This window comes from Alligator mississippiensis, chromosome 4 (genome assembly GCF_030867095.1).
Source record: "Alligator mississippiensis isolate rAllMis1 chromosome 4, rAllMis1, whole genome shotgun sequence".
Lineage (NCBI taxonomy): Eukaryota > Metazoa > Chordata > Crocodylia > Alligatoridae > Alligator > Alligator mississippiensis.
This window is the reverse complement of record NC_081827.1, coordinates 107140811-107166974: the sequence shown is the minus strand read 5'-3', so window position 1 is coordinate 107166974 and position 26164 is coordinate 107140811. Positions and strand designations below refer to the sequence as shown.

Below are 26164 nucleotides of genomic sequence, written 5' to 3'. Positions count from 1 at the left end.
TGTGCACACTAGCTTTTAAGTTGGGAGCTACGTGCATTAGCATGTGTACAGTGGTGTGCTACCGTGGATAGACTACTTATGGCTTGAGAGTTAGGGTGCATAAAATATCGAAATGTAGCAGTAGGTTATCTCAACCTGGCACTGCATTATGCAATCTAGATGTACCAAGAGTCCACATAAAGTCATAGAATCGTAAGGTTGGGAGGGAATTCAAGATTAAAGTCCAGGTGGGGCTTTGCCATTTTATGTGGAATATGCTCAGGTATTATGGCAATGAGTACATTTTAAAATCCTTGTGGAAAACAAGAAGAAATAAGTGGTAAACTGCAGAAGATATCCCAAATTAAAGTAAGGGACAAGTTTAGAGCTAGTGTAGGAAGTTGCAGCTCCCCTGAAGTCAATTAACTTGGTGCAATGGATTTTTCAAATTAAATACATAAGGGACCAAGGTTAAAGAAGACCTTTAGGTGCTGTAAAGTAAGAGTAGAGAACCTATAGAATCCTAAAAAGATAGGGCTGGAAGAGACCTTAGGAAGACATTTGGTCCAACCCCCTACCCACTGAAGGTTCATCACTGCCTACACCATCCCAGATAAATATTTGTTTAACCTATACGTATGAACTCCCCATGATAGTTATTTTACCACCTGTCTAGTTAATTTGTTCCGGTGTTTAACCATCACAAGACTATACCACAGGGTGAAAGGAATGGACTATCAAGATGGATTCTACTTCCTAAAACATATTTTTAAAATATCCTGGTGAATACTTTATGAAATTATCGTACTGATTTGGGGTACTTCTTTGGATACCCAACCTGGGAAGCCTGCAACAGATCTAATTTTTAGAGGTTAGAACTCAGCACTGCCTGAAAATCTCTGGATCCATTATTGTCTCCAGTTGAGCACTGAATACCACAATTATTTGACAAAATATAAGGCCACTGTTCATAAAAGAAAGCAAATAGTTTTACTGGGGAAGCAGCACAGTGAACTTCAAATCTAAGACTTGTTTGTACTATCTAGTTTGCTTTAAATACTCCTACCCAAAGTTGTAGTCATTTGGAAAAAAAAATCACTATGGTATGGAGGGCATAACCTTTGTACCCCAGTCACAAAATGGGGCAGGCCTGGTACAAACTTTTTGCATGGTATGAATTTCACTGTACCTCCTTCTGCTTGCTTAGACACTGTAATAGGTTTCATAGAGAATCAATCCTTTTTGCAAAGAGGAAAGAGAAGATTGCTAGAAAATTACCCCAAATCAGAAATCACCTCTGTTTTATTAAATATAAGATATTCTTGCAAGATTTTACAGGACTTTCTTCTCATACCCACCTCCTTTCTCACTGTATCCTTTCTTACCAAGTTCACATAAGTACTGTTGAACTCTTGCCTCTTCAAGGAATATTTGATTTGTGAAGCGACTCCCAGGTACATTTGTGGACTGTTCTCAAAATACATTGTGAAGCTAGGGTGACAACCTGAGATAGGACTGCTAGTCATGTTATGGGGTTATATAAATTTTGTTAAATATTGCAATGTGTTAAATGCAAAAAAACCCTTACACTTGTGATAATTTGAGTTCAAGGTATCATTCAAATCAAATATGAATTGAGTTTGGAAGTCTCTCTTCTCTAGTTCTTTGGCTGCATTACATGGATTCTGTGGTGACAAGACATGATTCAAATTAAAGGGCACGTGTTTAGTATTACTGAATTTAGTACTTTTTAGCAGCAGTTTCCATATATTTTCTAAATAATATGTTATTGTGGTAGTGACTGTTTAAAAGTGTCTGTTCCATGGAAATCTGGATAAAGATATGTGAAAGAAGGGCATTACTTTTGAGATAATGCAGGTAGTGAACCTTATAACTCAGGATGGCTTCAATACAAATGGGTGTCTATGTATGTGATCTGGGAGTAGGGGGGAAGAGGCTTTAATTAGAGCAGTTCAGAGAGCCACTCTAATTAAAGTGCCCAGAGTATCTCATGCATCAGCATCCCCATGCTTAAAAATGGTGGTGGGGTGCTTTTAACTAAAGCTGATCAAACACTGGAGTCTGCTGAAGCAAAGTAATTACCATGCTCCAGCAGACTCGATTAATTGAGTCCGCTCCAATGTGCTATAATTACAGCACGTGTCGAAGCAGCCCTGCTGCTCGTGTATAGTGGCCCAATGTGCTAGATAGGAAAAAAAGAAAATCTAACATGAATCGCCAGCATAATCTTCCTTAATCAAACCATGTCACAATGCTAGAAACCTAACCCTCACAATGTTCCCTTTTAGGTATATTCTTGTTTTGATGTATTCATCCAAACTGAGATCTGTGTGCACTGGAAAGAGTTTAAAACAGTTTTCATTTTATGCAATATGTATGTGTTTGCATGCCTGCACATGGGAAGAATATTTAACACACGGTTGTTATTAACCATTATCCTTTATTAGACCTCACAGAGGTGTAAACTATACATACAAATACATTAGAAAGATACCCTCTTACAGTAATGCTTCACATTTTGGACCTGATACCAAGAGGGTTGCAAACATTTCAGTACATTCTACAAAACAAAGGGTGCATTAGCTTTTATGTATACCAAGCGACAAAGCCCTTTACTGAAAACATAGTAGTAGATAAAAGTGAAAATCAGTCAGTTAGATCTTCCAACCTTTGGACCTACCCCATAAATGTATATAAAAGACTTTAGAAGTATGGATACACTATTATTTATGGAACAATGTTTACTAATGTAGACTGCTCATAGAGGGGAAGAAAATGGCTAAAATGCTATTACATGAACTGCAAACTAGCAAGAATCCTTTATCAGCTTTTATATTTGCACATATTAAGAGCTCCTTCCTTTTGACTCATTGTTCATAACTAGAAAAGCTTATAGGTGCTAAATGGGGAGAGTAGCGTAACAAAGACATTGTTGAGGTATTTGAGGGGGTTCTGCAACACAATGATGTTACATACACAGTATGAAGTATTACTTGTCATCAAGTAGTGACATCGCATAATGACATAGCACAGAAGAATAAAAAAGAACGAATCCAGTTAACAGTTTGGAAGGGAGTTTACCTGGTCGAAAGTGAACATATCACACTTGCCACTGTTTGGTAACAATTATTTGGATTGCTAAATTAGCATTTTATCAGTAGTGATAATCAGAAATTCAAATGTCCACATTCATGCCTGCATCACATAAACCCAGGTTTTATTCAGGATATCAACTGAGGTCAAAGGCAGGGTAGTTACTATTTCTCTGTGAAAAATGACCACTTTAGAAAAAAGTGGTGTTAGTGTCAGCACATTTTGGTGGCCTGTCAGTTTCAAGGAATATACAAGATTTGAAGAGTTAGTAGCAAGATGGTTAGTGATGCTTGCTTTTGTATTGTAACTTTGATTCTTAAATTTCCTAGGCTTTATGATAAGTGGGTTTAATATGCAACCCCAAAGGCTACTGGGATTAAGAAAATATAAAACAGAAACACCACATTCTGATAAAAAGCAACACAGTATATTTTACTACTAATGAATCTTGTGAATCTTTCCTTGGAAACTATACATAATAGAATGAAGCATACCAGTGGACCATATTATAACTCTAGTTTGATTACACTAATTTTAATCAGGTAACCACTTTGATTTATTATAAACATATCGCAATCATTCTTGCATCTTTTGGTGCATTTTTATACATCTAATTGTACAAATTCCTTAGGAACAGTAATAAATCAAAAGATATATTTTTTTTATTTACTGAGTTATACAAGGTAGCTTGCATATCTAGTTCATGCAGGCCCCTCTTCAAATGAATATAATAACAATTACAACATCATTCTTGTAGAGTACTTTTATCAATGTTAATCTGGAGGATTAACTGCAATAAAGTAACAAATATTAAGAATAAAATTAACTGTGCACTGAGCAACCAGAAGGCCTATGTCTCAAACCTTTGAAAGAGAACTTAAGTGGTGTGTAGGCTTTTATGCTGGGCCTTTGCTGATGGATTAATTTTATCCCACAATAGCAAAGTGCTGTCAGTAAATTAAAGACAATGGAATATTCAATTCTGTTTTAAAATGTGTAATGATGATAATTATTATAATAACTGAGCTTGATTCAGTTAATCATTCCTCACTGTGATTTATCAGTTTAAACTGTTTAATACAAAAGGACATCAACAATTACTGAATTTTTCCAAAAGAGAAGGAAATTCTGTCAGTTCCACAAGTATTCTTTTGTTCTGACATGGAGGAAATGGACCGGTATCAATAAATTAGAATACAATATAACTAGTATTGTCTTTTATTCTATAAACTTCTTAATCAAATTAAAATTAGAAATAATGTGACTATTTCTTAACTGGATTTGTACTATTTGTTTTAGCAGGAACTTTCAATTCTATAACTGTGTGGAGGTTGAACATAGATGCAGATGTCTACAAGAGTGTTAAGCAGAATTGCTAGCAGCAGAAGTGTCATATGAACGGTCTTGATGAATTGGATAAGCCAAGTTGGCAAAACAGAACAAACTTAAAGAATAGACCTAGGCTAAAAATCAGTCATTTAAAAGTAGGGATTCATCAATTTACATTTTGCCCGTTGTAAAATTGCTGTGAGTTAGGATGTTTGACCAGAAGAAAATAAGTTCCTTATATTTTTCTAATGTTTTGGGGGAATGCAAAGGATAAAGTCTTGAAGACATGTTAATTATGCTTACAAGAAGGAGACAAATTTTCATTAAAAAAAATAAAACTCTGTGAAGAAAGATGGAATGAAACATCAATATTTTCAAAATTGGGTTCTTATACTTATAAGTGCCTAAATATTTGTGTCTTATTTTCAATGGGAGGGGTTTGTTGTGCAACAGTCTTGAAAATCCAAACCTAGCTAGGTCCTTAAATATGAGTGTAGGATCTTCCTTTAAACTTCTGTATTTTAAAATATTGTTCCAAAATTATAATCCAACTGGGTTATTGACAAGGATCCATAAGAAAAATGTTTAAATCATAAAGAGAAATTGTTCATATGCAAGAAGCCAAATCATTAAATAGGAAAAAAAGAAAAGCACAATAACTATACACACACCCTTTATGCAACTGATATGATACTTCCTAATGTAACGTAAGTGTCTGGGAGGTCCTTTTTGTTTTGGTCTCTGCTAGACTGGTATCTCTATACTGTACTATATGTAATCAAGTTTCAGATATTTGCATAACCAATTTCATGTAAAATCAGACGGAAACAAATGTATTTATAGCACATAATGTGTTTGGCAATGATAGTCCTGTAGAATATTACAATGCTGTGACAAGCAAAATGTGTAGTGGATTAAAATGAATGAAAGTTTGCACTTATGATTTTTTCCTCTTTCAAGATATAACTTTGATTCCTTTTCTTTTCTTACTGGTATTTCAATGGGTAAATTTGATAATTTGTGAGTAACCACACCAAGACAGAGTCTAAACTTTTTGTTAATAAATGCCAAAAATAAAAACTCTGATTATTCTATTAAAAAACAAAACAGTGATGCAAAATCAATTTAACTAGATTTGCCATTTAAAAAATATAACAATGAAAAAATGTATTTGAGAGACTTTGGCATTTGAAAGACTTGTTTGAACTGAGCACTATTCTTAAAAGAGGAACCAGCTGTGTATGTTGAATGCCTAATAAATAATTACAATTCCTTTTCAGAGTACAAATAAAACATTTTAAATAGATTGATTATAACTTCATCAGAACATTCTATCTATCCTATAGGTTCAAGAATCTCTATTTGGGTTTAACTTACTAACTCTCATAAAAAAAAAAAAGTGTCATTTTTACACATTAAGATGTTCATAGTGACCATATAAAGTTAAAAAAAATTCACAGACTGTTAGCCATCTCTTTCAACTTTTTCCCACAGAAATCAATCAGTATGAGAAAATAGCCTCAGTTTCACATTGCAAATACTTTGTTCATTTCCTAACAAGATCAGGGACACTGCTTTAGATGGTTCTGTAAATGAAAAATCCTTATGAATTGTTTGGGCTTTTTAATTGTGAGACAGAAAAAGTATTCAAGAGAAACTGGGGCAAGGGACAGACATTAAAAAATCCTGAGGTGGAATTGATCTAAGTTATGCAGCTTTCTGTAGGCAGCGTAGTTTAGATCTGTAGCAAACAAAGCACACATTCGCGCTTTGGTGCGGATGGGGGGCACAAATCTTAGACTGGATTCTGCCATTTTTAAACCTGTCTTTGTGCTGAACTTCTGTTCTGTTACAGGTATAGACCAGTTTTGTATGCCCAACTTCTGTTATATTATGAGTATAGACCAGTTTCTGATCGCTTATACCAGTAAAAGTGTAATGTCTATACCTGGCCTGGGAATAGTGATTAATCCCCTGAATGAGAATCTGGATCATATCATGCCATTGACTTTAAGATAGTCTTGCCATTGACTCAGTGCAGAGGCTGCATTAAAAATCTTGAGTGTGATGTGGGATCTTCCATTATCTGTAATTTATTTTGAATTATACCCACTGTCTCCTGGTTTAAATGCTTGCCTTTACCTGTAATATGGACTTTAATAAGAGCATTGGGTTTCAAAGCCTGTGAATTTTTGTGGCGCTCTGACGCTGACCTCTGTCCCAACTCCAATAATTTAGCAAATTTCTTCTGTGCGTCTGTATGGCAAAAAGTTGAAAGTTTATGGCTAGACATATTTCTATTTTTAATAAGCATATCTATATAATTGCCATTTTTTATATCTTAAAAAAATATTTATGCTTTCTTTATATTTTAGTCAAGTACTTTCTTAAACAAAACAATAGCACCACTTTGGCATTGTTGGCCAAATCAGTAACAGGTAAAGCAAATATGCTACATATTCTTTTCTGAACTTCATATATTTTGCACTTGCTCATCAAAACAATGGGCCACTGAACCACTATGCATGGCGTAGTGGAGACCTACTACATTCATATGTGTCAACTGAAAGGGCAGTCTTCATTTGGCTACTGCTTATGGATGAAATTCACCTCTGCACGTAAGGGCCCATGCAAGGCCTGCTTTTACTTCACAGGGGTATTTAGGGCCAGGTTTTATTACATTTATTGGGCATCTAAGTGGACTTAGGCACCTCAATGCAATTCTATTCCACTGTTTTCAAGTCTCAAAAATTAATTACTGCATTTGTTTTTGTAATACACTCTCATCTTACCTATGGGCGTGTATAAATGAAACAGGGGCCCTAAATTGCAGTGGTGGGTTTAAAAAAATACCGTTTCAATTTAGGGCTGGTTAAACCCCCATGTTGTGCACACACCTTACCTGCCTCTCCAGTGGGGAGGGGAGGATGAGCTGCCGGCAGGCGGAGCGGTCTCTGGGCTGTGGGGGGGGGGGGGAGGAGGGGCTGGTGCTTCCCTCCATGGCAGTGGCAGCCCCTGCAAGTGGCACCTGCCTGCAGGCACCCAGCTTGAGTGGTCCCAGGGGGCACCACAGCTGCAGAGGAAAGCACTGGGCCCCTGTGCAGCTCAGGCAGGCAGGCAGGCTCCAAGGGGTAGAAAAAAAGGATCAGGCTTGCTGCTTTTCCTGGGCAAAGCTGCTTTCCCAGGCTGCTGCCAGGCTGCCTGCAGGGCTTCCTGCAGAGCCCCTGAGCTGCGCAGAGCCCAGTACTTTAGTTTGATGCACCCCAAGTCATTTAAGGTGCATTACACCACCAAATTTCCTACATCAGCTAGAATGAATGTGCATATGCCACCAAGGCATGCAAACACTGATGCCATTAAAGCAGTGCAAAAGCATTTAGCCTGCTTTAGTATCATGCGTACACGCCTCTTGTTTCATCTACACATGGCCTATAATACTAAGTCACAAAAAAGTAGTGAGGAGGAGGAACTGCCCACATTTTGCATCAACTATTCTTCAGGGAATCAAGCAGTGTAATAGAATTGTATTTAGGTACTTAGGCATTTAGGTACCATGTATGTGTCTGATAGGCAGAATAGAATCTGGCCCCTAGACCTTGAACTTTTGTGGTTAGAGACGGTCTTTATTATTTGGATTCACAGGGCCATACAATGGAGTCCTGTTCTTTGACTGAGCATAATATAAAACATAATAATAAGCTTTGTGCAGGCCCTTTGCACAAATGTGATTGTCAGTCTAGATGTACATTTTTGCTGCTGAGCAAAGAATTTTTCTGCTTCCCTTTCAAAACTGTTAATGATTAATGCTAGTTGCTGTTGAGTTTCAACTCCAATCTTGCTATCACTGAAGTAAATAGAAATAACAAGAGCCATATTGACTTCATTGGGACTGCAGTTTTTAAACCATTTAATATTTAACAGTGAGACTTAATTCTGTCTTTTCTTTCATATTTTAGTGATATTCTATGACGTAACTGAAGTCTTATAGCAAATTTCAGAATGTCAGACTGTCATTTCTTGGACTAAAAAGTAATCCGGGCTGTACTAGTTTGTTTGTTTAGGGGTATATACTCATATACCTCACTAACTGAATAGGTGATAACTTATTTTAGCTTTCCACATCTGACTCATTTAGCTTGTTGCCCTTATTAAAATATCTACTTTGCACAGTGACGGCAGGCAGCCCATTTTAGCTTTACCCTTTTTTATTTTTTTAGTGCAATGCATACCTATTGAATGTATGACCAAGACATGGCTACTGGTACACAGAACACATTTTACTGGGCTACACAGGAGGAATACATTGCTATTTTCTTCAAAAAACTGTTTAACCCGGCTTTTTTCCTAGAAAAAAAGGCCGTGGTGGTCTCCCTGCTCCCTTAGGGGATGCTGGAGCCATGGCTCCATCCCTTTAGTGTAACTGGTCAAATGCAGGGGAGACAGTAGATCTGTCCTTGAAGTATGCTACTCTCACATTAATTACATTTGTGTCCTTTTTCTGGGAAAACGTTGGCTCCACAACACATCTTGTTCCAAGGCTCTTTTAGCCCTGAATGAATTTATAAAAATTCAGCATAGCAAGCTGTTTAAAACAGTGAGATTAAAGATGAAGTCTATAATCTAATCGCCCTATTGCCAGGGTATCTGGGTGCATTCAAGGATCTGTAAAGTAGTGGTCCAAAGGACTACACTGTCCACTCCTCTCTGCAGGTCCTCCTGTTGTTTTCCTTGATTAGATGAGCTTTTCTGATTTACAGAGGAATCCAATAGCCTAATTAACACTTGGTTTAGTCACACAGGAGTGTGGGAAGCATTGAAACAGCAAAGAGTATTCTTAATCCTCTGATACACTAGAGCAGAATGCCCAATATTTCCTAGAGTTTTGGGGCGTAATCTTGCCCTTTCAAGTCCATGGAAGTTACTCCATTGACTTCAATAGCCTGATGAGACTGTGTTTAGAATACTCTATCATTTTTCCATAAACCTTAGAATCCAAATCTCAGGAAACTACTGTAATTTTATTTCTATCTTTACTTCCTTTAGAAGGCGAGAAAATAATTTCCATTTATTAAGTTTGTTTTTAAAAATGCACATGTGATTTTTAAACCTATTTCTTTTCATTTCATCTTTGGCTTGATTTTTCTGTGTTTGCTTTTACCTGTTACAGTTTTGGCCAGACCCTTTCATATAACAAACTACAAAATAGCACCATTGTACTATAAAACAGAATTTTACATACTGTTTGATATATGTGTATTATTGATATGCTAAATTTTACATACTGCATTATATGGAGGAGGAAAGAAGTTGCCTATACTGTTGCAAAACAGTTTGTTACCTGGAATAATCATTAAGGGTTTGAGAGCATACATATGCTTAACTGCTTCTAAAATCATGTATCTTACAAGTTGCAACCACTTGCATTTTGGCAAGACAAAAAATAAAGCTATAATTAAAATTGATGCATGTAACCTATATACTGTCAAAATGCCACAGATGGAATCAATAGATGTCCAAAAATTGCATTTGTTACTTTGCTGCTGCTGCTGCTACTGGGAATGTCAAACTGTGCAAATATGAAAGGGGTAGACAAACAATGCTATCAGACACTGTAAAGCAAACAGCCTGTTGCTTGTATAGAAGTGCAAATAAAAAAAAACACTTAAACAAGGCTGATGAATGACTCCAGCAGCCAGGGTTCATAGGTTAATTTAGTGCAATTGGATCCATCAAAGGCCCATAAATTTGCAGGCTTTTGAGGGGCACAGGACTTTAAGAGTTTTTGTGCAGGATCACTTATAACAGGTTAACAATCAAACAGTAATCTATCAACCTCAGAAGCTTTATAGCACTAGGTTGGTTTATAACATTCTGCTCTCCTAAAGACTCGGTATTGGAATGTTTACTTGCATTGTTCATTGGGAGAATGCCCATCGGTTGAGATTTCATCAAGCTTGTTGAACAATAGTTTTTAAGTCTTCCAATGTTTAACAAATAATTTATTTACAGGAGAGTATCCTGCAGATGGCACATTCATTCTTCACTCATGTGGATGGTGATTTCTTACATTCTGTAGTTCCTGCTTCCTGTGTTCCCTCTACTTGTATTCTTCAAATGCACTTCCTGAAAGTGTAAAAAGCAAATGATTATCTTTAATGCTAAATGGTGACATGAATAAATAGTGTTAACTGAGCATAGGCTTACAAGCAGGAGAACTCCTCTATTCATATCCTGGTGCTGACACTGATTCCATCTGCAACCTTCAGCAAGTCAGTGGGTGCATCTACACGGGCACTTTACTGTGGAGCAGACTAATTACTCTGCAGTAAAGTGTCATTGTCTACATATGCAATGCTATTAGGTCACAGTAAATTAATTAACTCTGCCGTAAAAAAGTACTGTTGGGGACAGGACTATTTTACAAGAGTAGTTCACTGCACTGAAATGGACTTGTGGATGCTGTCTGCAGGTGTAAATTGCGCCCAGTCAGCCCAGCCAAGCCAGCAGCCTGCTCCACCCTGGTCTAAATGCTGCTGTCCTGGGTGCATGTGTAGATGTTGCATCCAGGAGCAGTTCCCTTTTGCTCAAATGGCTCCAGAGTTTGTCATATTAATTGCACATGTCGATGCACCCAGTTGCTGTCTCTGCCTCTGTTTCTCCATCTATACAACTGGCATGTTAATGCAATATTTACATTGCAGATATATACATGTTTATAAAAAGAAACAAATTCCTGCATATGGTGGAGTGAGGCTTGCTTAAAGGTTGATAGTTTCCACAATATTTTCTATCCATCAATCCAGATGCTAAAAAGCAATTATCCTAAATGCACTAATTAATGGAGTTCTCATGTCAGTGTGATTGTGCATGATCTCTGTACTGTGAAATTCCCATGTTCTTGGCATCAGTACTTTGGTCACTACCACTTGAAAGAAAATTTGCATTTAGTTATTGACCTGATTTGATTTCTAATCTTGCTCCAATACATCTGTACCTTTGGGTGGTCCCATCAGATAACAATAAACTTTCTGGGCATGTCTGGATATCCTTTGACTCCTGGATACCCAGGGATAAAAAAAACGAATGGAAAAAAGAAGCAGAGCAGCACATGCATGGGCAGCGTGCACTGCTGAAAAGTGGAACTGGACTGCCCAGAGCCATGCTGCAAGTGTCAGCCAGGCTCCTCCTGGTAGGATCACCACTGAGGCCCCCAGGATCCCAGGTAAATCTGCTGGGGCCAGCACTGGGCTGGCCCCAGCCTCCCCTACTACTCCCAGGGAAACTTGCCTCATGCCAAAGTGCATGTAGCACTGGCATTCCCTGGGGACAAATAGCTGCAGCACAAGGTGCGCTGCTGCTACTTGTCCCTGGGAGACCAAATGTCTGTGCTCATCTGGATGTGGTCTCTGATATTATCTCACTTTGTGCATCATTGGTTGCTATTTGCTAGGCCTGTGTAAAGTGGGAAGTATTTGCTTTGGATTCGGCGATTCAGAGGGTCAGTAATTTGATTCGGTGATTTGAATCAGTGTTCTGATTTGATTCAGCTGAATCCAAATCCAAAGATATTCAGTGCCGAATCTTATTCAACCATAGACTATACAGTCAGGCATTTAGAAGAGGTTATATGATTCTTTTAGAGTTGACTTGGACCAGTGATGGCAGTAACTGTCTTATGTATCAGACCACCATTACTAGAACACCCTTCCCCCACCCCCGCATAGCCAAACTAAGCAGCATCACCAATGGTGACGGCAAGACAAGTTAGTGAATTCTAGATTATTCAACATTAAGAATTTCTTTGCTTGTTGTAGTAATACTGTCTTCTCCTCCTTAATCCTACACTTCTTAGTCTTGCAGTCTCTTTTATCACTGCTTTTTGTTTCAAAAGAAGATGCTTAAAACATCTTGTTGATGTTAACTTTTTATTCATCCCCCTGATGATCTATATCATATGTTGACCCTGAAGTGCAAATATAATGTGGGTAAGCTAGCAATCTAGAGACCACTCGATCAGCCCAAAAGAATTTCCATATGGTTTTCTTTTTATCAGATATTACTTAGTAAGCCATTGATGAATAGTTGCTGTAATATGCCTTGTGTATATATAGGTGGATAAATATATACACAATATGAATTCATTATAACTTTACATGACCTTTTTAGTTTTCTTGATTTTTCTTACCCAACCTTGCCAAAATTAATCTTTCTACCTATCTCAAACTTCTTCCATATGATTCCTTAGGCTTTACTTGTAATGCACCTACTATAGATGAGCCCTTTGGTTCTCACTAAGGGCATCTACACATGAAATCAGCATGATGCAACAAACTCTGGCGTGGTTCACGCTGGAGTTTATTGCTCCTCAGCACAGAGTTTACATGTACACCCAGGACTGCAACATGTTGAGCCAAGGCAGCACAGCCACAGCCAGCAGGAGTTCGGGGGGGGGAGGTGCTACAGTAAAAGGCTAGCTGGCAGGAAGTCCCACAGTATAGCACCCTTGTTCCCCAACCAGCCTGGTCACCATCTATACATGTGCTGTGGTACAGTAAATAACTCCGCTATAGGATAGTACTTGTATCGGGCAGTACTACAGGCAGCCCTTGACTTACAACATTTCTAGTTGCAGTGAACAGCATTTACAACATCTATAAATTGACACCCTGTTTCGACTTTCTGACATCAGTTTCAACTTTACGACTCTTGATTCGATGCGATGCCAAGACAGCGAACAAGTTTGCTGTGTTGCTCATTCCCCTGGAGAACATCTGTCCAAACTTCCTTGGACACTTTCTTTAAGAAAGCAGACAAGACTCCAGAAGAACCTGCAGCCAAGGCTCCTGAGAAGACTCCAGCCAAGAACCCTTCAAGAAATCCAACCAAGAGCCCTTCAAAAAGTCCAGCAAAATCACCTCAAAGAAGTCCTTCCAAATGATAGCTGTTTACAATATAAATACATTATGTTGCTACATTACTCATACATAATTTCTTGAGTACAAAATTCTGGGTTACCTTTGGTGAAAATAGGGTATTTGGCCTTGGTTCAGGAACAAATCTCCCATTTATAACATTGTTTCCTATGGGAAAATCAGTTCTGAGTTGCAACGTTTAGACTTAAGACAGTTTTCAGGAACCAATTGTGTCGTAAGTCCGAGGGTTGCCTATAATTATGATTGAGTTAATTAGTTTACTCTAGCCTAATAGCTCTGCACATGTAGACACAGACACTTTACTGCGAAGCTAATTAGGCAATGCCGCAGTAAGCATCTTGTGTATATGTCCCCACTCATTCATGTCTGCACCAGGCCACTTAAAGGTCCCCACATCTTGTCCTAAACCACCTCTGCTTGCATCATCAACTCCTGAACTTCTATGATGGCAGTGGAATAAAATCTTAGCATTATCATTGCTGCTCCAAAGCCGCACTATATCTTAGAAAAATTTGCCAGAGGACAGCAAAAGACAAGTTATTTTATACAATATATTTTAATTTAGGCACAATATAATATGAAAAGTAGTCAAAATTAAAGAAAATTGGCTTCCAAAAGCTACTAGATTCATAATGGACATTGCAATTCCATAATGAGCAAATAGCTCTTCTCTGCTATTCCTGTCCTTTGAATTTATGATGTCTTATCAATCATTAAAGTAAAATATGTGCTTAAATGGACCAGGGGCAAAGTCATATGCTTTAGCTCCGATATGTGGCCAAGTGGCAAAATGAGGCATTGCTTGTAGCATACAAGATGAGGCATAAATATTGGAGAGAATATTTAATATTATGCCTAGTACCACTTCTATTTGTTACTTTGGTCACTGCAGGAAAGAAGAATCATGGGCTGTAGCAGCAGCACACACTAGAAAAATGGCTTTGCCCCAAGTTGCAAAGTCCCTTACAAACAGGCATAGTTGAGGCCATTCAAAATCAGGATGATAAATCTGGATGATCTAGGGTTTCATATGTCACTTCTATATGTTGACAATGATAGTCATAAAACCAAAGTATGGTACTTAGGGAGCCTGGTCTTACTTATGTCTATTGGGTCATTCATTTCTTAAATTCAATCATGCAGGTTTTTCTCAGTATTGAAGAACATGTCACAACTCCATTATGCAGAGTACAGAAAATGTGCAACCACTTTTGTAGATTTCCAAAGGCTTTTATACTACCTTTCATTTGATCCAGCTCAAAAAATTCCCTCAAGCCTCTTTCCTTATCTACATCTTAGTGAAGATCTAAAAAATAGATGGAAGTCTATGTACAATTTGATTTGATGTATCTTGAGCAGTGATCACAATCATTACATATACCATTTACAGTAAACTGGAGTTGTCATTCTTTTCATCCTGACCAAAGTAGGTCATATTTTTTAAATGTAGAAATTCTGCACCATAAAATAATTGAGTTCTTTAACGACATAAAAGAAAAAAAATACCCCCTCATTCTCTTTTTGGAAACAAATACAATAAATAGAAGAAATATGCAGGAGTTTACTGTAGAAAGAACCTGGCTTTGTTAATGTGAATCTTTCTATTGACTTCAAGAATCTTTGAATCGGGATGGGAGATTCATATTTACACTGACAAAAACTGTTTATCTCTTTACCAACTTTGAAAAACTGTTTGAAATATTAAAAAAATAAAGCTTCCATGTATGTAGTAGCTCCAGTGTTTGTTTCTGTAACAGACACCTCCAGTTTGGCATTACAGATGGGGATAACTACAATGGGCAGCTTTGAATTGTCCAAGGGAAGGTGGCAATGCTTTCATTGTCAGATCCTTGACTCTACTTATGCCAACCAGGTTTCACAGGTGTAAATACAAAATGTGATTTGTCTTCAGCAGATATTTCTTTCACAAGCAAACGAGCATTAACATAGGGGTGATGATTATGTTTCTGATCCTGAGGGTCATTTAACTGTAACAGACAAAGGGGATTTGGAATTGTCTTCTTTTAAGCTTTTCAGAATGACCATTTAAATCTGGTATTAAAAATTCCTTTGTTTTACTGGTAATAAAAGAAAAGCCCAATGTTTGTAGTAACACATACCATATCTTAGCTACAAACCCTCTAGGGTCTATTTTGAAAAGCATTTTAGTTCTGTGGGCAATGTGGTCAGTGACAAAATAACAAGACTGAAAAGTGGGAAATGGGCAAAAATAGCCTTTTTAAAGTAAACAGACCATATTCTGTTGTCTGCCACACTACTGCCTCCCACAATGATTTTGGTGCTGTGGTTTGAGTGTAACAGAAGGTACAATTGGTGCTGCTGCACATATTTTGGCCTGCAGATGTCTATGAATTGTTAACGTGCCAGTCGGCATAGATACTTCCAGTCTTTCAGAAATAAATGAAAAGTAATTTAATCTCTGCTTCTCTTCTCCAGTTTTTTTTTTTCTTAACATCAAATATATTAATTTCCACATTTTTATTTTGGCTGAAGGCCCTAAAGCGTAGAAGAAGTTTGGATGGATTTCAGATAACACTCGTTTTTGTGAGAGGACTATAAATTTGAACTTTCTGAAGGTCATTTGTGCTACTTTGTATATGTGTATATTAGCATGCAAAGCCAAAACAAGCACAAGGCGTGTTTAGGTTTGTATCAGCAAGGAGCATGTAGAACTTTCTACTTCTCTGGGCCTTTTGGTAGAGAAGGAAGGAAATGAATTCTTGCCTCCCCCTTTAGTCCAGATGCCTATTAGGAAGATAAGATTGGCTTCAGTGACAGACCTTGTGTGGTATGTGAGACTTCAAGCAGTCACATTCTTTGCTTGTCCTTAAAGTTAGCCATGACAATGCTCCCTTGAACAAACAATTGTGACAACATCTTACAGTTCTAAACCAGTGGTTTTTAATCTTTTCAGACTCAATGCACCCCTCAGAAAATGCACGCTCTTAGTTTTCAGTTGTTTTTTGACTACAGAAAAATAATAGAACAATTCTTCTGTTGGAAAGAACTTGAAAAACCTGCACCAGTTCAGAAGGTTTTTAACACTATATGGGTTCCTATTTGAAATCTCTGGGTTTATCTTGTGAATCATGTCTGCATACCTAATAGTGCTAACATTGTGGGGAAGTCTTTGGCACCCTGAGTGTGATACAACCCTACTTGAGAACAATTGTTCTAAACTGTGACAGGCCCTTTAGTGCTCATTGTGATCTCCACCAGCTCTGTGATATTGCTTGGTAAGAAAAGTCAGAGCCTTCCTGCTGCCCATTACCTATTCACAGGCTATCATGGTAATCTATACTTACTTTGCCTAGAGACACATCAGTTGCCTTAGAGAGTGTTGCTGGCAATGGCTAATTGGTGACTGAATGAATGTGTCCAGGGCTGATCAGGTGTTGCCATCCTAGATAGATTTTGAGCAGCCAGAACTGTTGCCATGGCATTAAAAGCTGATTGGGAGAGCCTGTCAATATGTCAGATGGGCTCACTGGCAGGTCCTCTTGTAGTCAGGTGAATTTAAGGAGCAGGCCCCCATCCCCCTCCTGGCTGGAGAGCTTGCCTTTGTCACAGTCCATCCAGGGATCCATGCACGTGTTATTGTCTCTCAGTAGTCTATTGGAGAGATGCTCCCAGCATGTTTTACGGGAGCCTTATAAGGTGACATTTTCTCTTCACAAAATGAGATGTTATCAGTGCACTAATTCTTCTTATACTTTGTAATGAAAAGAGTGTCACAGTCTAAAGCACACCTTGGGTTTCAGGCTTTTCTTTTTGCTAATTATGAAAATACAGGAATTTCTTCCTCTCTTGGCATCACACATGTTGCCGTATGATTAGGTTTCATAGATTTCATACACATAGATTTCATAGACATTTGGGCTGGAATGGACCTCAAGAGATCATTGGGGCAAGCCCCCTTGCCATAGGCGGGAAGTCAGCTGGAATCAAGTGACCTCAGCAAGAAATAAATCCAGCAGTTTTTTGAAGGAATCCAGAGTAGGTGCTTGCACCACCCCTGGTGGGAGTTTGTTCTAGACCCTGGACACATGCTGTAAAGAACTTTTTTCTAATATCCAGTCTAACTTGCCTTTCCTGAAGTTTATGGCCATTAGACCTTGTTATCCCTTGGGGAGGTCTGGTGAACAGATGTTCTCCTAGGTCCTGATGTACCCCCCTTATGAAGTTGTAGGCTGCCACCAAGTCCCCCCTGAGCCTTCTCTTTTCCTGACTTTTCAAGTCCCACATCCCACAGCCTCTCCTCATACCTCTTTCCCTCCAGGCCGTGGGTCATATGAGTGGCTCTCCTTTGGATTCTCTCAAGCTTCTCCACGTCCTACCTGAAGTGGGGGGCCGAATACTGGATGCAGTACTCCAGCTGCAGTCTCACCAGGGCCAAGTAAAGTGGGAGGATGACTTCTCTCGTTTAGCCTGAGATGCATTCGTGGATGCATGCCAGAGTTGGGTTAGCTTTGCCCACCACTGCATCACATTGGTGATGTCCTTTCTAATAATTCACATGCACATGTTCATTGATAACTACATTCAGTTTAGTTGAATTTTGATATGAAGGCTTTTCATTAGATAGAAGACAACTTCCTATCTTTCAGTAGTTCTGGTTAGACAAATAAAACATATTTAATAAACTTTAATCAACTCCCCTTTTTGTATTGCTAAGAATTTTAATTAATAGCTTTCAGCAGAATGAAACAATTTGCAAGTGAACAAGAAATAATTTTAGGGGTTTTTTTGGATAAGCATAATTGATATATGAAATAAAACCATGCAGATCTGTTGAGGTACAATTAAAATTAGATGGGTTAATTATAACTTGTTATGATAGTGCAATAGATAGTTCTTTTGTTATGTTAATATGACTATACTGGGAACTGCCCTTAAAGTCATTGGATGTTCTTACACTAATGGCTAAATATGTTCATGTATGGGCCAACAAAAGGCTAATAATAGCTATGTGGGATGTAAATCATGCATATTTTTATACTAATTCTCTGGAGAGCCAGGTAGACTTCAAGCCCCCTTTTAAAGACCCCCAGGGTAGGAGCCAGCACCACTTCCCTTGGAAGTTGGTTCCAGATCCTAGCTGCCCTGACTGTGAAGCAGTGCCTTCAGATGTCTAGTCTAAACCTACTCTCTAACAATTTGTGGCCGTTATTCCTTGTTACACCAGGGAGTGCTAGGGGGAACAGGGTCTCTCCCAAACCCTGCTGGTCCCTCCTGGTGAGTTTATAGATGGCCACCAGGTCCCCCCTCAGCCTTCTCTTGCGATGGCTGAGCAGGTTCAGGTCCCGTAGCCTCTCTTCGTAGGGTCTGCCCTGCTGTCCCCGGATCACGAGGGTGGCCCTCCTCTGGACCCTCTCAATGCTGTCCACATCCCTCCTGAATTGCAGCTCCCAGAACTGAACACAGTACTCTAGCTGCGGCCTGACCAGTGTCGCATAGAGGGGGAGGATCACCTCCTTGGCCCTGCTTGGGATGCATCTGAGGATGCACGACAAGGTACGGTTAGCCTTACTGACCGTGACCTCGCATTGTCGGCCCAAGTTCATCTTGGAGTCAATAATGACTCCAAGATCTCTTTCTGCCACCATGCTCTCGAGAAGGGAGTTTCCTAGCTTATAAGTGTGATGCTGGTTCCCACTGCCCAAGTGCAGCACCCTGCACTTATCAGTATTGAAGCCCATCCTATTTTCGTTAGCCCACCCCTGTAACCTGTCCTTCCCTACTAGTGCGCCCACCTCACCCCAAATCTTGGTATCATCAGCAAATTTAAACAGGCTGCTTTTTACCCCGTTGTCCAAGTCACTAATAAAGAAATTGAAGTGCGGGCCCAAGGACTGAGCCTTGGGGGACTCCACTGCCCACTTCCCTCCAGGTCGAAAAAGACCCATCCACCACTACCCTCTGAGTATGACCCTTCAGTCAGTTTGCTAATCCATCTGACTGTGTAGGCATCAATGCCACAGTCACCTAGCTTTTTGTTGAGAATGTGAATAACAGCAAACCTTGCCCAGAAATCTTTTGGAGTTTACAATTTGACATGAAACAACTTATTGCTATCACCGCAGTAATCTGTCAAATAACCCTGTGTGTATTTTATAGAATATTTTAATCAATGAGGTCAAATTCCACTCTTTCACACTGGTGTAAGCCTGATCCTATTGGGTATAGAGGGTCACACTGGATTTATACCTCTAAGAGCAGAATTTGCTACTTTCATATGCTGGTAAGAATGCAGCAATGATAATTATTCTGGTTAATATACATGTGCCCAAATAAATTAGGGTGGAGCTATTTTTGTAGCTGTTTTTTCTTCTTTGATTAATTCAAGATAAGATACCTGTAAATCTGTGAGTTTATGTTAGTGTAAATGATTGTCTAATGGTTATCTGGTTAAACTTGTATATTATCTAAGTATTCAAACTACTCTGGTCAAAGCTACAGTTGAACCTGAAGCTTTGACACTGGAATAGGCTTTTTCTACAAAAAAACCCGATAAGACTCTCATATAGGACAGTTTAATTTTTTGGGGACAGATCCTATACCAACTCTTAGGTGTGTAAGTGAACCTAGGTACCTAAATATTTGTAAGGAATCTGTTTGACTTGCAACAATACTGTCTTGCCCTCGTGTAAACAACACTTTATCAAATTATTTTACATTAATGTAAACAATTGTATAAAGAGCAGGTAATATGGTAAAGTGTTATTTATGTAAAGGCAATTAACTGATGGAAGACTGGCATTCCTAGGAGGTTAAAGTTTCATATTGTGATCTGTGGTGTCCAGTAGTTGGGACAATAGTGATGTGTGTGCTTAAAAGGTGAAGGGTATTGTTAGTTGGCTTAAGTTTTTATTTCTTTGCTTTTGTGGGTTTCAGTCATGATGTGTGTGTAGGTGTGAACACATGCATGTAGATTCGTGTGTATGTGTATAGTAGCTCTAAATATGGCCCAGCAAGATTTTTGTGTTTTAATTTCCAGATTATTGTAATGTTCATGAGGGAGCAGGTGGCTTATGAGGGAGCAAGTGCCTGCAGGGGTAGAAATGTTGCTGCTAACGGGGAATGTTTAATATGTTGGCAGCTTTGCATGAAGCCTTGTGTGCTTTCTCCAATATAGGATTAAGACAATCAGAAAGCTATAGATTTTTATATGCACCTCACCTCCACCAATCAATTGGGTTGTGTGTGTCCACCCAAAGTTAATTTGTATGTACCTAGTCCTCATTAGCAGAGAGAGGTAGCAGCTAATCTATCAGAAGCATCTCTACCTTGCTTTTAGCCCTCACTAATCAGGGTTCTGTGTAAAGTAAATAAATTTTTTCAACACTTAAAAAAATCATCCTTACCACAAAATTAAGCAAAACAAAAAACAAATGCTTCCCTGGCACCAGATCTACTCAGGATCCACCACTCTACCGAGTTGTATATAAACAATGTTCTTTTAAGAGACTTAATGAAAAGGAGGATGGTCACAGAAGAAGTTCAGCCAAACCATAAATTCAAACTCTTCCCATTAGAACATTTTGAAAAGAAACCAAGTAAAAACTTGATTAAAATTTGAGGGACCTACCAAATTCACATTTGATAACCAACTAGTTTTATGCTTTATTTAAAACTCATGTTAGAACTCAAAATTAAATATGGAGGGGTGGCCTCCAAACTAGGACTGCTACCCATATCACACCATTTTTATGAGCCTTAGTTACTTAAAGCCATATATGTAAAGATTTTTAACAGCTTTGGTGAAAGGCACCATAGAAGTACAGAATAGTATTTGTCTGAGTGCTTAAACCTTCAGACTTGCATCTGACATTTTTTCTTCTCCGTGGAAGGAGCAGAAATTAGGAATGTGGTTTGTTTGGTTATTTCTGAAACACATGATATACATAAACTACATTGAGATCACATACTTTTGGCTTTAATTGTATTTATTATTTTACTAAAATAAATTTATTTTTTACAATAGTTTCCTGAGTTTGGTTTCTGTTGTTCTTCATGATTAATCTATTTATGCCAAACCTGAAGGCAGAATTGAAGCCTGGTACCTTCTATCTGATGAATGCTGAGCCAAATTCCCATGAGACCTAAATAGGTGTAACTGAGGATAGAGGGCACAGACAGAACAGAAGATGTGTTCTCTGTTGCAACTCATAGCACTTTACAGGAAGCACTATGAGTTACAATGATCCCCTAGACCCAACAGACCTTTGCTGCTGGGTCTTGGAGTTGCAGATTCTAGCTGCTTGCTGCAAGCCTGCAGCCTGGTCTGTGAAGCAATGCCACTCCTGCTCCCAGCTCAGATGCTGCTTTCAGCATGGGAGAGGGGAAAGGGAGCAGAGGGAGTTCATTCTTGGGGTTCCCTAGTCCATGCTGGAGGGTGGGGTGGGTGGCTTGAAGCCCCCCTCCCAACCCCTACCCCCCTGCACCTCAGGAGAGCCCCAATCCATCCATCCCACCATCCAGCACTGGCTGAAAACCCCCCAGACCAAACTCCCTTTGGTCCTTTTCCATCCTCCAATTTTGAAAACAGCAACAGGCTGGGAGCTCCATAGATACAAGTTACAGAACGCACTCCATTCTGCAGCGTGTTTGTCTGAACCATTGTGCAATGAGGGTTCCAACTTTTGTGGGGTTGGGCCCATTTAAAGCGGTCTACAGACATGCACTTTTGTTTGGTCATGGCTGTACATCACTTTTTGGGGCCAGATCAGGTGAAAATTGTCTTCTGTCTGTGCCCAGAACTTCTCTCATTGACTTGTTACTAGTTTTTGGTGTGAAAGCTATCAAGTAGAACTCTTGCCAGAGCACAGATCAAATCACAGATGAGGGAAACTCTTATCAAATCAGAGAAAGCCACTACTGCAATATATTCTCTAATGTATCTGTAAATTAATAATAAATAAATATGGTATTTTCATGTCAAATATGGTTTGGAATTGACTCATCGTATCAGAGTCACTGAATATTTACAAGACTTTCCAGTGACCTTATCACTAAACAATTATAGGGGTTTTAAATATCTCCAATGCACTTGCTTTCATTGGTTAGAATAACCACTGCTATGTTTTTATTGGCTTAAAGTCACTCTGTAATGGTGATGATGACCTACTTCTAGTAAAATAATTTCAGTCTTCAGTACTGTATTAAAAAAAGATAGAAACATTTAAGTATTGCCTAAGGTTGTCAGATTTTGCTTAGACACTTGTCATTTAGACAAGATGATCTTTTCCTCAGAAAGAAAAGCAATCTTTTTCACAAAAATTGCTTCTGAGTTTGATTTTCAGTGATGTGCACATACTTTATTGAATCTTGGAGCCTTTTAACTCACCTAATCTTAGTATCGTTTGCTTAATGATACATTCTTATGTTGACTGATAAATGTTGGCACCAGCCACAATAAATCTTCAACAATATCCTTATATATTGTTATATATTTTTATGTAGGTATGTAAATGTGGGATCAGAGCTTCAAATTCCTTACTTGCTTTCTTATAGGCCAACCTCTCTTTGACTTCCAGATGAAATACACGTGAATCAGAACTATGCTAGCACTAAGGCCCATTCTTGAAGTTCTTCTGAATGAGTGGAATTTTATACCCACACAGAGCCCACAGTCACAGGATGCACTTGCAAACTCACGGCCTAATTAATGGCTGCAGGCTCTGATTCAGAAAGCCAGATCCCACATCCTGTAAAATTACTGAAAGGACTAATTGGTTTCCGTGGCTTTGGAACAGACTTATTCTGATAAACTGTAAAAGGGGAAAGTGTGAAGTAGATAAAATAAGTGTATGCAACTTTAAAAAAATTCTTTTCCCATTTAATGTAATTAATTTCATACATTCAAATGAGATTTCCAGATCTACTCCAGGGATTAGATAAATGTATTAAGCTACAGTATACATTGGAGAATAATAGGACCTAAATTTATCTGTTTGTCTTGTACTCCCAACAGTTGACTGTAATAGGTAGGAAGTTTATTAAATCACAAAAATACCTATTATTTGTCCCATTTTATTTTATTTTCTATACATGCTGTATAAATCCTGAAGGTTTTTGAAGTTTTTAATTCTAAAGTAAATTTAATACCATACTTACTCAAGTCTAAGACAACCCCAAATTTAAGACTATTCCCAATAATTAGATTCTATACATAGAAAATGTATAAATTTGTTGTAATTTTCCCTGTATAGAATCTAATTATTGAAGGGTCCTCTTTAATTCATCCTTCTCGCTGCTGCAGGGGTATAGGCAGTGGGGAGGCAAGTGTTATGGGGAGGTGAAGCAGCTTGACCTCTGCTTCTGCTTGCTACCTCTGCTCTCTGTTTTCCCCCAGCCTCTGCTCACCCTCCCACCCAGCCTCTGCTCTCTGCCTTTCCCTCAGCCTCTGCTCCCTACTCTTGCCCAACCTCTGCTTTTTTCCCTCCCCCGCCCCAGCCTCTTCTCCATGTTTCATAGCTTTAATAGTTTTTATAGACATTAGGGCTAGAAGGGACCTTGGAAGATCATCGTGCCCAGTCCCCTGCCCCAGGGGCAGGAAGTCAGCTGGGGGTCACAGGATCCCAGCAAGATAAACATCCGAATGTCTCTTAAAGGAATCCAGAGTGGGTGCTTGCACCACCTCTGGAGGCAGTCTGTTTCAGGCCTTGGGGGCTCGGACTGTAAAGAAGTTCTTCCTTATGTCCAGCCTCCATTGGCAGGCTCTGTTCCCATTCTAGCCTGGGGCACTGAGCATGGCCCCAGCCCAGCCCCTGTAGCAGCTGTGTAGGCTGCACCCCACTGTTTTGGCCCAGGCTGTGGCTGTGCTAAGTGCCCCAGGCTGCAGCATTCACGTTGCCTGCCAGCACAGAGGAAAAATAAAGTGGGGAGGTAGATGGGCAGGCAGGGGAGCAGAGGCTGCTTGGTGGGAGAAGATGGAGAGAAGAGGCTGCAGGGGGGAGGTAGTGAGGTATGGAGGCAGTGGGGGGGGGGGGAGGCAGGCAGCAGTTGCAGCTATGATTAACCTCAAGCCAGAGCAGCCACCTGCCCCCTACTGCTGCACTCATACACAAATCTAAGATGAGAGGCACTTTTCACCCATGTTAAATGTGGGGCGGGGGGGGGAACCTCTTCTTACAGTCAAGTAAATATGGTACTCATGAAAGATTAAGGATTGACGGACTTGGAGTCTGAAATCCTGGAAGCAGCATGAGCTTTGAAATATCCCACATTTCTATTTATTTTGGCATTCCAGCTTTGAATTTGTAAGAGCTAGAATTCATGCTTCAATTACATTTTCCCCAGGCACCACAATTTTGGAAAAGTTATTCCAGGCAAGGAACAATGAAAATATAGATTACATTAGTTGAAGTGGTTCCTAAAAATGGCCTTTCTTAAATGTAGACTCCACTATCTGTCATTTTTATTTAAAGCCATATAAAAGTGCTTTTCAAGTTAAATATTCAGATACACAGTCTTTTAATAAATTCTTCTGTTTATTAACTTATTGTCCTTTTCAAACACTGCTGTGTTAATTACATTTATGACCCCACAGCATTTATACTGCATAGGATCATAGGAAAATAGGGCTGGAAGGGACCCCATTAAGTTATCTATACTCTAGTCCGGTCTCTTGCTCAAGGTAGGATCATCTCTGACTAAACTATCCCAGCCAAGTGTTTGTGCAACCTGCTCTTGAAAACTTCCAAGGATGGAGACTCCACAACTTCTTGAGGTGGCCTGTTTCAATGCTTGACCACCCTGATAGTCAGTAAGTTTCTTTTAATTGCCAACCTAAACTTCCTGTGCTGCAGCTTGAGGCCCTTGCTCCAAGTCTTGTTCCCTACAGCCACAAAGAAAGGCCCATCAACATCCTCTCTGTGATCACCCTTCAGGTATTTGAAGACTGTTATCAAATCCGCCCCTCAGTCTTCTCTTCTCCTGACTAAATAACTCTAATTCTTTCAGCCTTTCCTCATAAATTTTGCCTCCCAGGTCCCTGATAATTTTTGTTTTTCTTTGCTGGAATCTTTTGAAACTGCCCACATCTTTCTTGAAGTGTGGGACACAAACCAGGCCACAGTACTCCAGGTGAGGCCTCTCCAATGGAAGATTCACTTCCCTTGATTTGCAAGTGACAGTATGCTGTTGGCTTTTTGTAACTGCAAGTGATGCAGCGCCATGCATGCCCACTTGTGTGTGGAGCGGACTCAATTAGTTGAGTCTGCTCTGATGCACTGGATCTCTGGAGCGTCCAGGCATGAAAATGTATGAGTATAAATGTCCCTTGTTCTCCTCTAGGTGCTTTACACAGATTTGTTGAGGACCGGCTTCATGATCTTTCTAGCTATCAAGGTCAGGCTGACTGATCTGTAGTTCCCCAGTTCCTCCTTATTCTTTTTCTTAAGGATGGGTATTATATTTGCCCTTTTCCAGTCATCTGGGACTTCACTAAACCTCCATGAGTTCCCAAGGATGACAGCCAATGGCTCTGAAATTATCTCAGCCAATTCTGTCAGTACTCTGGGGTGTATCCCATTCAGCCCTGATTACTTGAAAGCATCTAGCTTCTCTAAGTAATCCCTAACCTGTTCTTTTATTAATCTAGGCTTTTGTCTCCTTCCCTATCTTTGCTGCCAACTGCACTCTTCATCTGGTAGCTGCCCCTGCCTCCATGCTGCTGCTGCAGATCCCCCCCCACACACACACACACATACACTGAGACACCCTGCGCCCTAGCAGTGTGACTCGAGACGGGAGCAGGAAGCCCTGGGTTGGCTGTTCCCATGTCT

The 26164-nt window shown here is 39.4% G+C and overlaps 1 protein-coding gene across 1 annotated transcript in view; it reads right to left on the bottom strand.

The window, feature by feature from the left end:
- Nucleotides 1-2420: 2420 nt before the first annotated feature.
- The window catches only part of IGF1 (insulin like growth factor 1), a 90426-nt gene continuing 66682 nt past the window's right edge, over nucleotides 2421-26164 (bottom strand). Inside the window, exon 4 of the mRNA XM_006277269.4 lies at nucleotides 2421-10545. Within this exon, the coding sequence (XP_006277331.1) occupies nucleotides 10486-10545 (60 nt within the window). The 3' untranslated portion in view covers nucleotides 2421-10485. The remainder of the gene's footprint in view (nucleotides 10546-26164) is intronic.